This window comes from Catharus ustulatus, chromosome 29 (assembly GCF_009819885.2).
Source record: "Catharus ustulatus isolate bCatUst1 chromosome 29, bCatUst1.pri.v2, whole genome shotgun sequence".
Classification (NCBI taxonomy): Eukaryota; Metazoa; Chordata; class Aves; order Passeriformes; family Turdidae; genus Catharus; species Catharus ustulatus.
The window spans coordinates 1531221-1544881 of NC_046249.1; the positions used below are offsets into that span (position 1 = coordinate 1531221).

Sequence of the window (13661 nt, forward strand, 5' to 3'; positions counted from 1 at the left end):
CCACATCCTCCAGCCCAGCCCTGCCCTGCCCTGCTGGCTCCTCTCCTTCCCCATGCAGTGACACTGCAGCTCTTCCAGCCAGGACTCAAACAGAATTAATTCTTTTTATTTTGATGGTTTTGATTTCTAGAAGCGACTGAAAATGTTCTTAATTACCACCAGAAATTAATATTTGTTGTTAATTCTTGTCCTCATCAGATCCATGTGGAACTCACTCAGAGCAGAGGAGCATTCTGAGCTGTTTTGATCCCTTTTCCTACATTTCCATCCAGAGGAAGCATTTCCAAAATTTAAAACAGCTTTACTGGAAAAGTCAGGTGCAGATCCTTCTTCCAAAGGGAAAGGAAAACATCCCCAGTGGTTTTAGGTTCTTTATTCCATGAGCAAAGCTCATCCAATAAAGACAAATCACCCACCCTTCACTTTTCCTCCTCACTTCTGATTGTGCCCAAGCTCAGGGGCAGATTTTGATCTCAACTTTCATGCTGAGCTTTCGGGGAAGTTTAAGTCTAAACAAAGTAAAAAACCTGGAAATTGCTCCTTTCTTTATTTCCCAGGACAAGAAGGTTTATATTTTTCTTCTTAACTTACAATAACAATCATGTCTTTCCTGCTGCATTTTCTATGTACTGTTAGTGAGAATAATATCCCAAAGTAGGATGTGGGCAAGGACAATGTGCTGGGTTTAATGTCTACTCAAACTTTAATGTGCCAGAGCATAAAAAATAATCAGAAGTTACAGCTAAATTCAGATTCTTGGAAAAAAAAAAACCTAAAAAAAAATTAAATTTAAATTCTTTCTACAGAGACTAAAGTTAAACACAGGTTTTTTTAGAAATAAAAGTCTCTAAATGACATTTTTCAAGTTCACTGAAGGGCTGCATTGCTTTACCAGAAACACCACCACGTAAATCTCAACGTTGTCAGCAACTGGCATGACAGACTGCTTCAGGGGGCTAAAAATATCCCACAGTTCTGTCACTGGAACACAAGTTGGGGAAGTAAAACTCCTAAATCTAAAATAACTTCTGGTACTCCCAGAACTGCAGTTATATTAAATAAAGCTCCAGGACTCTCAGAGCAGCCTCCAAGCTCTGCTGCTGGAAGGAATTGGGACTCAAAAAAATTCTTGCAGTGAGTTCAGTAGGGTGTTTTTGTGGGATACAGGTGAGGATTCCATGGATTTCTGCATCTTTTCCTTATCCCTGTTGTTCCTAACAGCACAGCACAGAAATCTGAATTTCCCATTTAGCAAGGTTAGGAAATAAAGAGGAGGGAAAAGGTTTTAGAGGAGCAAACCCTTCCTGGAGCACACCTGAACCTTCATCTCTCACTTCCAGCAAGCACAGCATCATTCCCTGAGCTGGGACAGCCCAAATTCCTCAGCCCCAATTAAATGTAAAGAACTTTCCAGGGACAAACTTACCCCTTGGCTTCCTTGAAACTGGATGACTGGTTTTGACGTCACAGCATCCTACAAAAAAAAAAACAAGTGGAAAAAAAATCAAAAATTACCTCAGAGAAATTCTAAGCTCTGACTTCCATTGCCAAGCCACACTCAAACTCGATTTTTCACCTGGATTTTTTTATTTTTCCTCGAGGGGAAAGGTCAGGGAAATGTGTAATTCAAGTGAGAAAACAAGAAAATTTCTGAAACAACAATTTGTACCTGGAAAAGGGATAAAGCAAGGTCAGGAGTGACACTTGGCTCCTCCTGACCCTCCACCACATTTTGGGCACAGAACAGCTCAGCTTTGGTGCTTATGTAAGTTTTGAGTTAAAAAATGGACACTGGAGGGGAAAATTTATTCCAGCAAAGCGAATTTTTTCCAAGAGAAAGCTGGCAACCCCTTGGAAAAGCAAAACTGCAGCCCCATTGCAAAATCCTGTTGTTACATTGCCTGGTTCAACAATCTTACATTTTAAAAAAATTGTATTCCTGTGACTCTAAAACTGCTCAGTTTCAGATATTTAAAAATTATATTCCTGACTCTAAAACTGCTCAATTACAAACATGTAAAAAATTATATTCTTGTTACTCTAAAGCTGCTCAATTTCCAGATATTTAAAAATTATATTCCTGTTACTCTAAAACTGCTCAGTTTCAAACATTTAAAAATTATATTCCTGTGACTCTGAAGCTGCTCAGTTTCAGATATTTAAAAATTATATTCCTGACTCTAAAGCTGCTCAATTTCAGATATTTAAAAAATTATAATCCTGTGACTCTAAAACTGCTCAATTTCACCCTTTTTGCCTTGTTGTCATTTTAGAGATTCCCAAAAACTTTTCAATTCCAAGTCTCACCTGAGGTTTTAACTGAAAGAAAAAAAAAAATACCAGACCCAACCCAAGTCATGCTGAGTTTGGATTTCTCCAATTCCAGCAGAATTTGGGGCTGTGGATGTTTTATTTCCTAAATCACACAAAGTATTCCACAAGTGGGGTTTGTGGGAGCACCATTGTGAAGCTTTCCAAAGGGACAGAAGAATTTATAAATAGGTTGAAAAAATCATTTATAAGTGAAAATATTGCCATGGGTATGGTAGACACATTTCCATGGGAAAACCAGTGGGAATTTGGGAGAGAAAGTTCAAAACTTTTTGTGTTGTGCTGTTTGTGTCACGGATTAGAGAAATAAAATATTTAAATTTCAGCAGCAAGACAGTTTAAACAGCTTGAAATTCATGAAGTTAACCATCCCTCATAAAACTTTTCCAGCCTAGCAGTGAAGAATCTCAAAAAAAAAAATTGGATAAATCAGCCAGCAAAATAAAAATCCTTTTAGCCCAGATAAACCCAACAAAAGTTGGATGGATAAACCCAGCCTGAGACAGAGTGTGAGTTTTTGAAGGGCTCACCCAATAGGATTTCACAGCCAGGATCATTACAGGACATTTATGACGCTGAGGAAGGCAGGAACAGCCTGAGCTGACAGCACTGAGTGCTGGATAAGGAATTTTACAGAGCCTGAAGAACCTTTAGAAAGCACCAATAAACAACAGAGATCTCTGGGTACAGAGATCACTGAATTCCTCGAGTGCCACGACACCGCATTCCTCAGCACACTGTTCATGGACAGCCCGGCCAGCTTTTTGTCCAGAAATTCACAGGAACATACTTGAGCAAACAAGCATTTGAAACATGAAAAAAATCTGGATTTAAGAAAAAAAAATTAAAAAAAAAATTTAAAAACAACCAAACCAAGCCATGTGGTTTTTGTACAGCGAATGACGGTTTTGGGAAGTTCTGCTCTGAGATTCAATGGGTTTTTCTCTGAGATTTAATGGATTTTTCCTGAATTCCAAATTGGTTTTCCTTGAATTCCAATGGGTTTTCCCTGAGATTTAATGGGCTTCCCTGAATTCCAAACTGGTTTTCCCTGAATTTCAATGGGTTTTCTCTGAGATTGAATGGGTTTTCCCTGAATTCTAAATTGTTTTTCCCTGAATTTCAAATTGGTTTTCCTTGAATTTCAAAGTGGTTTTCCCTGAATTTCAAATTGGTTTTCCATGAATTTCAATGGGTTTTCCTTGAGCTTCAGTGGGTTTACCCTGAATTTCAAATTGGTTTTCCTTGAATTTCAATGGGTTTTCCCTGAGATTTAATGGGCTTCCCTGAATTCCAAACTGGTTTTCCCTGAATTTCAATGGGTTTTCTCTGAGATTGAATGGGTTTTCCCTGAATTCTAAATTGTTTTTCCCTGAATTTCAAATTGGTTTTCCTTGAATTTCAATGGGTTTTCCTTGAGCTTCAGTGGGTTTACCCTGAATTTCAAATTGGCTTTCCCTGAATTTCAATAGGTTTTCCTTGAGTTTTCAATGGGTTTTTCCTGAATTTCAAATTGGTTTTCCCTGAATTTCAATGGGTTTTCCTTGAGCTTTCAATGGGTTTTCCCTGAATTTCAATGGGTTTTCCTTGAGCTTTCAATGAGTTTTCCCTGAATTTCAAATTGGTTTTCCCTGAATTTCAATGGGTTTTCCTTGAGCTTCAGTGGGTTTCCCCTGAATTTCAAATTGGTTTCCTCAAGTTTCAATGGGTTTCCTGAATTTCAAATTGGTTTTCCCTGAATTTCAATGGGTTTCTGACAGCGACCTGTGCTTTCAGAACCTGGAGCAAATAAAATAAAATAAAAAACTAAAATAAAATAAACTAAAATAAAAACCATCTGTGAAAGAAGTGAAGGATAGTTTTTGGATGAAAATTAAAGGGGAGGTTTATTGGATCTCCAAGGCAGGTTTAGGGTCGAGGGCCCAGGATTAAACAGGGGACAAGGGGGCGGGGTCTAAGGGCCAAGAACCAATGGGAACAGGGGAAAGTGCTGCAGAGGAGGGGCAACAACCGGGAGAACCAATAGGGTGAGAGGGGTGGAGCCCTGCAGGGAACCAATGGGGATTGAGAGCGGGAAGAACATTCTAGGGAAAGTCCATATATGGTAAAGAGGGGGCTGAAATCAACCAATAGAACGTAAGAAATTAGCATGTGCCTGCAAAGGCTTCTGGGAGGGAGGCACTGTCTCACCATGACCTGGAGGGGTTTTCTTCTTGTCTATTCCAACCCCCTGTAAAAATCAACCTCCTCCAGGCCTCCACACTGCTCTCAGTCTGTAAAATTGTTTGAGGCACATAAAACGGGGATGTGGAGGATGGAAGTGGAATAAGAAGAAGACAGGAACAAAAGTCCTGATGCAGCGGTACAAAGAGGCAGAACACAAGTCCTAATTCATGAATCAAACATGGTTAAATTACAAAAATCCCACAATCTACGAATAAACCGGTTTGAAGTTGAGCGGGTAACATCAGCTTTGTGCAACTTCAATGGCAAAGCTGAGATGTGCCTCCCAAAATTCAGCATTTCTGTGATTGTGGAGGAATATTGGTGCTGGAACTCTCTGCCAGGCTGCAGAGGGGATCACAGATGGATTTGGATGGACACTGCACCATCCCTGAACCTGCAGAGCTTCACTCCCCTGATATCCAACTCCTTGGCTACGGCTCGTTCAGGATGTTCACAGAAGAGGAGAGCACACTGCACACCCTGAACTAATTAAGGATGTGACTCTAAGTACCTTTATTAGCTGAAATTAAATCCCTGCATGGACACCTTCATTCAGAACAAAAGAGAACGGATGAATGACGTGAAACCAAATTAAAACCACATTTCCATTTATATCTTCCTTTGGATTAACTTCCTTGGGTGTTCTGGGATGGACAACCCTGAGCATCAAGAGTTCTTGCTGCCCTTTCCAAAATCCCTCTGTCATTTTCTGAACAGTCACCTCAGAGTCACTTCATTCCTCTTCCTCACTGATGCCATGACTGAACTTCCAGCATTACAGTTCCTAGAAATGCCATTCCATCCCTTCTGAGTGGGAACAAGGCCTTTCCCTCTGCCTTTCCAATTAAACCAAGTCACCTCCCCAGCCCTGGATGCAGTAAATCCTTGATTAAGGATGCTGATGAAACCTCATCTCTGCGCTCAAACAAGAAGAAAACAAGGCAGATTTGTCCAAGCAACAGGGCACAACCTCATCCCCTCCCAATGAATCCCAGCTTTATCCCTCCAGGAGACTCTCTGGGCTTAAAAACAGCTGCTGGGAGTTGATTAAAGATAAAAACCAAAGGAAGAAAAGCACAGTTCAGGTACTTTGCAGCAGCCACCTGCCAGGTGAGCAGGTTTTGTGCTGCTGCCAGTACCAGATATTCATCCCTGCAGCTCATCCATGAGGGTGACAGCACTGGGGAGGTCCAGAGGGAAGGGCACAATTCCTAGGATGTGTGGGACCATGGAACATGAATGAAGGACACAATTCCTGGGTTCTGTGGGGCCAGGGAACGTGAATGAAGGACACAATTCCTGGGATCTGTGGGGCCAGGGAACATGAATGAAAGACACAGTTCCTGGAACCATGGAACACGAATGAAGGACACAATTCCTGGGATGTGTGGTGCCAGGGAACAAGAGGGAAGGACAGAATTCCTGGGATCTGTGGGGCCAGGGGACAAGAGGGAAGGACACAATTCCTGTGACCTGTGGGACCAGGGGACATCCTGGAAGGACACAATTCCCTAGATCTGTGGGACCATGGAACATGAATGAAGGACACAATTCCTGGGATCTGTGGGACCAGGGAACAAGAAAGCAGGACACAATTCCTGAGATCTGTGGGACCAAGGAACATGAATGAAGGACACAATTCCTGGGATGTGTGGGACCAGGGGACATGAATGAAGGACACAATTCCTGGGATCTGTGGGGAACACCACACAAGAACCTGCAGTTTCCAGAGGCAGCAAAGCCCCTTTAAACCTCAGATGCAGCAATTCCACCCCTGCCCTGTGCCATTGTTCCAGCTGAAAGCTTCCTGACCAAGCTGGAAGGTTGGCAAAGCATTCCTGCACCTCCAGATGTTGCCAGGTCCCAACAAGGAACCGCGTCAAACTTCCTCTGGAACAGCAAAGGAGCTGCTGGGCCAGAGCAGGGCCCATCCTGCAGCTCCCCAAAGCTCTGCAGGAATAATTCCCAAAGCACAGCTGCACCTCAGAGATCTCCCCAAACTGGAATTACCAGCTTCAGCCTCGCCACCTGACTGGAAATCAGACCCTCAGAGAGAGCCTGGATACACCCCGACATCCTCTCCATAAAATTTCATTTATTTGCCATCTGCAAAGAGAATTTCAACATGTCCATGCCCAGTTCCCTGCTTTCCACAGCCCCTGCTGTATTCCCTGAGAATGATGGAGAAATAAAAGCCTTCCAGCTCTGCTCTGGGATGCCAACATGAATAAAACCCCACAGATCCAAGTGTTTTTGGTCAGTCCTCCACATACCATAAGATTATTTCAGAAGTCATGGGATTAAACCAGAAAAACCCCAAAACTCATCCCCAAAGCTCCCACAGGATATTTGGCTTTTATTATCACAGTGTTATGCTCATCCTTTAGTTTCCTCAGGCTAGAGGAGAGCAAGAAACCCCAAAGAGAGACTGAAAACTCACAGACAGCTCCTCACACTGAAATATTTCAGGTGTGGCATGTGAAAACTGAGGAAAGAATAGGAAGAACAAGAAAAGTGTCAATAAAATACAGAAGAATTGAATGTAAAACTAAAGAAGAGTTCTATCAGAGCTGATTGAAGCTGGCAGAAGGTTTTAAAGACCTTTAGTGGAAAAGCTGGATGGGATATTCCTACCCAGGATCAGAAAGGACACTGGAAATCCTCAGGTCAAGGAGCCAGCTGAAGCCTCTCTGTTTCTTCAGGGAAATACAGATAATTAAAGAAGACATCATTTTGGGAATTTCTGTCGTGTATTTACACTGCAGGTTGTGTTCTATGGAAAATATTTTGCCTGAATTTGGTGTTGATGTGTTTGTCTGTTTTGTTGGATGTTCAGAGCCACCAATGCCCAGAGTGCAACTGAAAATTTACCCTTATTTGTGTCAGAACAAGGGGATTGTTTTTAACATTTAAAGCTTCTTACAAACAGTTAAAATCAGTAGCAAGAATTCCAATAAATATACAGAGAAATTATAAAATCCTGCTAAGTAAGGCTGGCATTAAAGGGATGTTTCCAACATCATGTGCAATTCCAGGTAAAATCAGAGCCCAGGATGCACTCACAAATATGGGAACAACCAGAAATTGCTTAAAAAGCACAAATTTCAGACTCTGTAATGCCCCAAACTCCAAGTTCCTCTTTAATTCTTTGCTTATGACTGGTTTATGTTTCTTTAGCCCACACAACAAGGTCCAAATATAGGCAAGGTTTCCTCCCCTGCTTCCTCTGTTTTCCCAGCACAACTGGGCCAAGGTTGGGATAAAAAGGTCCCAGAGCAGGAGGATCCTCAGTTTAATCACACCTGGATACCTGGGAAAAGCTCCAGAGCCACCCAGATTCTCCTTTCCATTGATATTTTTTATTTTAAACACCCCCAGCAAGAGCTTGCAAAGCAAAGTCCAAAGGCAAAGCAGATCCACCCTGTCCCTGTGACAGACTCCCAGGAGACACCTCCCAGCCCCTGAGTTCATTAGCAGCAAGAAATACAAATCCCAAGGGAAAGGAATTACCCTGGAATAGCCCCAGAGCTCCCAGGGAGGCTGGAGTTTGCTGGGCAGCCCAATTAACCCAGCCCAGAGCCACTGAGGCTGCTCCCAGGACATTCCACTATTCCAAGGCTTCTATTTACCTCCTCCCAGAAACTCAGCAGCCAAAAAAAGCCTCCTGAATATTCCTTTTTTTTTTTTTTTCATGTCCCATCTATTACTTCTGGAATTAAAGCACAAGACAATTTCCATCTGCAATTTGAGGCCTCCCAAGGATCTTGTTTGAAGTTGGGCACGGATGGGATGGAGTCTGCAGCGACTCCAAAATTACAGTTTTGCTATTCAAATGCAACATTCTCATGGAAAGAGCCTTGGAAATTCCATGTAAATCCACCACTATCTGAGGCTTTGCACTCCAGAGAGGTGCCAGCAGCCCAGGTGAGTCACAGGGATGCTGCTGGAGGATTTTAGGATTTATTCAGATCCTGATGGGATCCTCCAAACCCCAGGAGCAATCCCCAAATTGGGCACCTCTGCTCCCTCCCTCTCTCCAAAATAATTCCATTTATCACCTTGGACACCTCTGCTCCCTCCCTCTCTCCAAAATAATTCCATTTATCACCTTGATGATCCAGTGCTGTCACAGACACTCCCCATGTTCCTCTCCCAAAGAATTTATTTTGGGCAGAAGCAAACACTCGAGCTTTTAACACAAATAATTATTAAAAAGGTGTTTTTGATTGAGTTTTAAGAGCTGGGCTCTCACCAATTTATTATTTATCATTTGCCTAATAGGCATTAATGGACACATTATCACCATAATATTAAAGCATCTATGAATTCTGCCCAGAAGTACAAGCAGCAATAAAATGCTCAAAAGCTTTTATGTCAGCCAAAAATGCTACGCTGTACATTTGAAAGTTTTTAATTGCTAAACTGCAAAAGGCACCCTGGCTTCTTTGGTTATAATTGCATCATTTAATGTGGGTTGTTACAGCACCAATGTTGCTTCCTCAGTGGTTTAATTTTCCAGGGTTAAAAATCCAGTGTGTTTCTATAAGATAGAAAATAAAGGAGTTTAAAGTGTCAGCTCAAAAACCCCCTCTTGATTTGCTGAAATTTATGGTTATGTTAAAGTTTTACCATCCCCAGCTCCTGAGTTACAGAATTTCACCAATCCAAGCTCCTCACAGTTACAGAATTTAATTCACTATTCCCAACTCCTCAGAGTTACAGAATTTCACCATTCCCAGCTCCAAATTTACAGAATTTCACCATTCCCAGCTCCAAAGTTACAGAATTTCACCATTCCCAGCTCCAAAGTTACAGAATTTCACCATTCTAACAAAATCACCAATTTCACCAGGAAGCATCACAAGCTTTGACATCACTGAGCATCTCAACCATTCGAAACGCAGAAAAACTCAAACTTTGTGTAAAGTTTAGAGAGTAAAACACATGATAAAGTTAAAAAACCAAACTGTAGCCTAATGGAAATGCTTTGTCCTGCCCTGTACAGCAGAAAGCCAGGCCCTAAATGGACAATAGCCTGTATCAGCAAAGCAGAGAGCAATTAAACTCCACTGTCATCAAGATGTCACCCCACAGGCACGAGAGCTGAGCCAGCCCTGCTGCCTGTTCTCTCTCGCATGCCTGCAGCTTCTGATCTCAGCTAATCCACCTTTCAAAGCTCCTCCTGAATAAAATGCTGGGTGTTTGTTGGGTCCCTGCTGCAGAATTTTGTTCAAGCTGAGCTCAAACTCAACATCCCTGCAGGTCCCTCAGGCAGGAATTAGGGGAAGGGGATGCTGTGGGAATTGGGATACAGCAACCTCATGGTTCCCCAAAAATTCAGCACAGGGGATGGATGTGGAGGCTTCTCCAGCTTCAGTGATTTTTGCCAGATTCTCAATTTTTTTCAATGGTTTGGGTTGGAAGGGAGCTCAAACCCCATCCAATTCCATCCCAGCCATGGGCAGGGACTCTGACACTACCCCAGGCTGCTCAAGCCCAGCAAAACTTTCTGGTAATTCCAAATAAAATTTTCCAGTGCTTCAAAGGAATCTTTGCTTCCCAGCACAGCATTAAGTGAAGATTTTTCCTGTATTTGCAAAAATAAAGCTTTAAATTCTCAAAGAACAGACAGCTCTGACACAGTCTCACACCAGAGCACAAACTTTGGGAAAGGTGAGGTTGGGAAGGGAGCTCCAGCTCCCTGCACACCCCAAAAAACCCCAGGAAAAACGCTCCTGACCATCAAAGCAGGATGCACAAGGTGCTGTAGTTTTCCACCAGGAAGGAAAGTTGGGCACAGAGGCAATTTAGGCAATGCCTTTCAGGATACACCAACCCCATGGCTCCCCAAAAATTCAGCACAGGGGATGGATGTGGAGGCTTCTCCAGCTTCAGTGATTTTTGTCAGATTCCAAATTTTTTTTCATGGAGTAACAGAATGGTTTGGGTTGGAAGGGAGCTCAAACCCCATCCCATGGGCAGGGACTCTGCCACTACCCCAGGTTGGTCAAGCCCAGCAAAACTTTCTGGTAACTCCAAATAAAACTTTTCAGTGCCTCAAAGGAATCTTTGCTTCCCAGCACAGCGTTAAACCATGATTTTTTTCTGTATTTGCAAAAATAAAGCTTTAAATTCTCAAAGAACAGAAAGCTTTGACACAGTCTCACATCAGAGCACAAATCTTGGGAAAGGTGAGGTTGGGAAGGGAGCTCCAGCTCCCTGCACACCCCAAAAAATCCCAGGAGAAACGCTCCTGACCATCAAAGCAGGATGCACAAGGTGCTGTAGTTTTCTATTAGGAAGGAAAGTTGGGCACAGAGGCAATTTAGGCAATGCCTTTCAGGATACACCAACCCCATGGCTCCCCAAAAATTCAGCACAGGGGATGGATGTGGAGGCTTCTCCAGCTTCAGTGATTTTTGCCAGATTCTCAATTTTTTTCAATGGTTTGGGTTGGAAGGGAGCTCAAACCCCATCCCATGGGCAGGGACTCTGCACTACCCCAGGCTGCTCAAGCCCAGCAAAACTTTCTGGTAATTCCAAGTAAAAACTTTTCAGTGCCTCAAAGGAATCTTTGCTTCCCAGCACAGCATTAAACCATGATTTTTCCTGTATTTGCAAAAATAAAGCTTTAAATTCTCAAAGAACAGACAGCTCTGACACAGTCTCACACCAGAACACAAACCCTGGCAAAGGTGAGGTTGGGAAGGGAGCTCCAGCTCCCTGCACACCCCAGAAAATCCCAGGAAAAACGCTCCTGACCATCAAAGCAGGATGCACAAGGTGCTGTAGTTTTCCACTAAGAAGGAAAGTTGGGCACAGAGGCAATTTAGGCAATGCCTTTCAGGAAGAAAATTAAAAGGAGGTTCAAATCCTTGGAGAAATAATTAAAGTATTGTGAATTGGTGTGGAGTTTGCTCAGCCCACTGTGGAGCTGGAGACTTTGTTTGGCTGGAGCAGAGCAAACAGAGCAGCCCCATCCATGGGCTGAGCCCTTCCCAAGAGCAGGAACCACCAAACACCTTCCTGCAATCCCAAATTTCTGTGGCAGTGCAGGCACAGGAACTGAGGAACCCTTTCATGAGCACAGGGATGGACAGGGATCTGCTCTGCAGTAAATATGAACACACACAGGGGCTGAAATGGAAATGCTCTGTCTCCAAAGAAAACTTGTTTATGCAGAGTGGGAACTTGCAGAGGACACTGAGGAGTTAAATTTGTCTGCAGGGAAAGGTTCCCCTGCCATGGGGAGAGGACAGGAAGATGCAGGCTCATTTCTAGAGCTACAACATTTTTATTCCAAACATCAGCTCCCTTTGTTATGGCCACTCAGTCACTGCATCCACTGCTGCTCCCTGGACACCCAACTGCACTGCTGGGTGGGATCTGGGGGCTCTGTCTGGCTGAGGATGAAAAGCAGAGGAAAACAACCCCAAAAATCAGAGGGGACTCCAGATGCAGCCACAAAAATGAGAGGGTTTCAAACTCACCCCAAAAAGCAGAGGGGACTCCAAATGCAATCCCAAAAAAAAAAAAGAGTGCTTCAAGCACACCCCATAGTCAGAGGGGACTCAAATCCAGCCCCAAAAATGAGGGTTTCAAACCCACCCCAAAAGCAAAGGGGACTCCAAATGAAGCCCCAAAAATGAGGACTTCAAACTCACCCCAAAATCAGAGGGGACTCAAATCCAGCCCCAAAAATGAGAGGGCTTCAAGCCCACCCCATAAAGTAGAGGGGACTCCAAATGCAATCCCAAAAAACAAGAGGGCTTCAAACTCACCCCAAAAGCAAAGGGGACTCCAAATGAAGCCCCAAAAATGAGGACTTCAAACTCACCCCAAAATCAGAGGGGACTCAAATCCAGCCCCAAAAATGAGAGGGTTTCAAACCCACCCCAAAAAGCAGAGGGGACTCCAAATGAGGGTTTCAAACCCACCCCACTCACCCCAAAAAGCAGAGGGGACTCAAATCCAGCCCCAAAAATGAGAGTTTCAAACCCACCCTAAAAGCAGAGGGGACTCCAAATGCAGCCCCATAAATGAGAGGGTTTCAAACCCACCCCAAAAGCAGAGGGGTCTCCAAAAGCAATCCCAAAAAACAAGAGGGCTTCAAACCCACCCCAAAAGGGGACTCCAAATGAAGCCCCAAAAATGAGAGAGCTTCAAACCCACCCCAGAAGCACAAGGGACTCCAAATGCAATCCCAAAAAACAAGTGGGCTTCAACCCCACCCCAAAAATCAGAGGGGACTCAAATCCAGCCCCAAAAATGAGGACTTCAAACCCACCCCAAAATCAGAGGGGACTCCAAATGCAGCCCCAAAAAACAAGAGGGCTTCAAACCCATCCTACTCACCCCAAAATCAGAGGAGACTCCAAATGAGGGTTTCAAACCCACCCCACTCACCCCAAAAAGCAGAGGGGACTCCAAATGCAGCCCCAAAAATGAGAGTTTCAAACCTACCCTAAAAGCAGAGGGGACTCCAAATGCAGCCCCAAAAAACGAGAGGGCTTCAACCCCACCCCAAAAGAGTGGTCTGAAAAGGTGGATGGCAAGAAAAAGGAAAATATCAAAGTGGGTTTGTGGCTCCACAGGCTCCCAATTAACTCAGGACAGAGCAGGACTCAGAATCCTGTGGGAATCCAACTTGGGAGACTCCAGGCACGTTTCCCAACGGGACAGTTCTCCTTTTTTTTTTTTTTTTTTTTTAAACTTGATGTTTTCCCTCTTTGCTTTTCTGCAGAGTTAAGGCAGAGCTGCTCATTAAGGAGAGCAATAATCATAAAGTCTCATCAGCAGGCTGCCACAAGGGCTGTAATGATGATTATCTGCAGTTTAATCATGACAAACTCCCACCAATCCCACTATTAACAAGATGGGGCTGCTCAGGGAGGCTTTGTCAGAGCCAACTCCCACAACTTCCAAAGGCTCAGGGAGGAAAGGAAAAAAGCTCCTTTGCATCCCTGTGCAGTGTTTAGAATTTATCAAAGCAGTGAAAATCAATTAAAAATATCTATAATGAAAGAATTACTAAGTCACAGAACACGGTGCCCATTTTTTGGTGTGATAACCCAGGAGTTTCCTTCCTGTAAGTAAAATAAAAA

General features: G+C 43.5%; 1 protein-coding gene across 2 annotated transcripts in view; it reads right to left on the minus strand.

The window, feature by feature from the left end:
* ELL (elongation factor for RNA polymerase II) overlaps positions 1-13661 on the minus strand; it is a 54674-nt gene that overhangs the window by 25898 nt on the left and 15115 nt on the right. For both annotated transcript variants that reach the window (XM_033082379.1, XM_033082380.2), the window contains exon 2: positions 1427-1474. In XM_033082379.1, coding sequence (XP_032938270.1) covers positions 1427-1474 — 48 coding nt within the window. The remainder of the gene's footprint in view (positions 1-1426; positions 1475-13661) is intronic.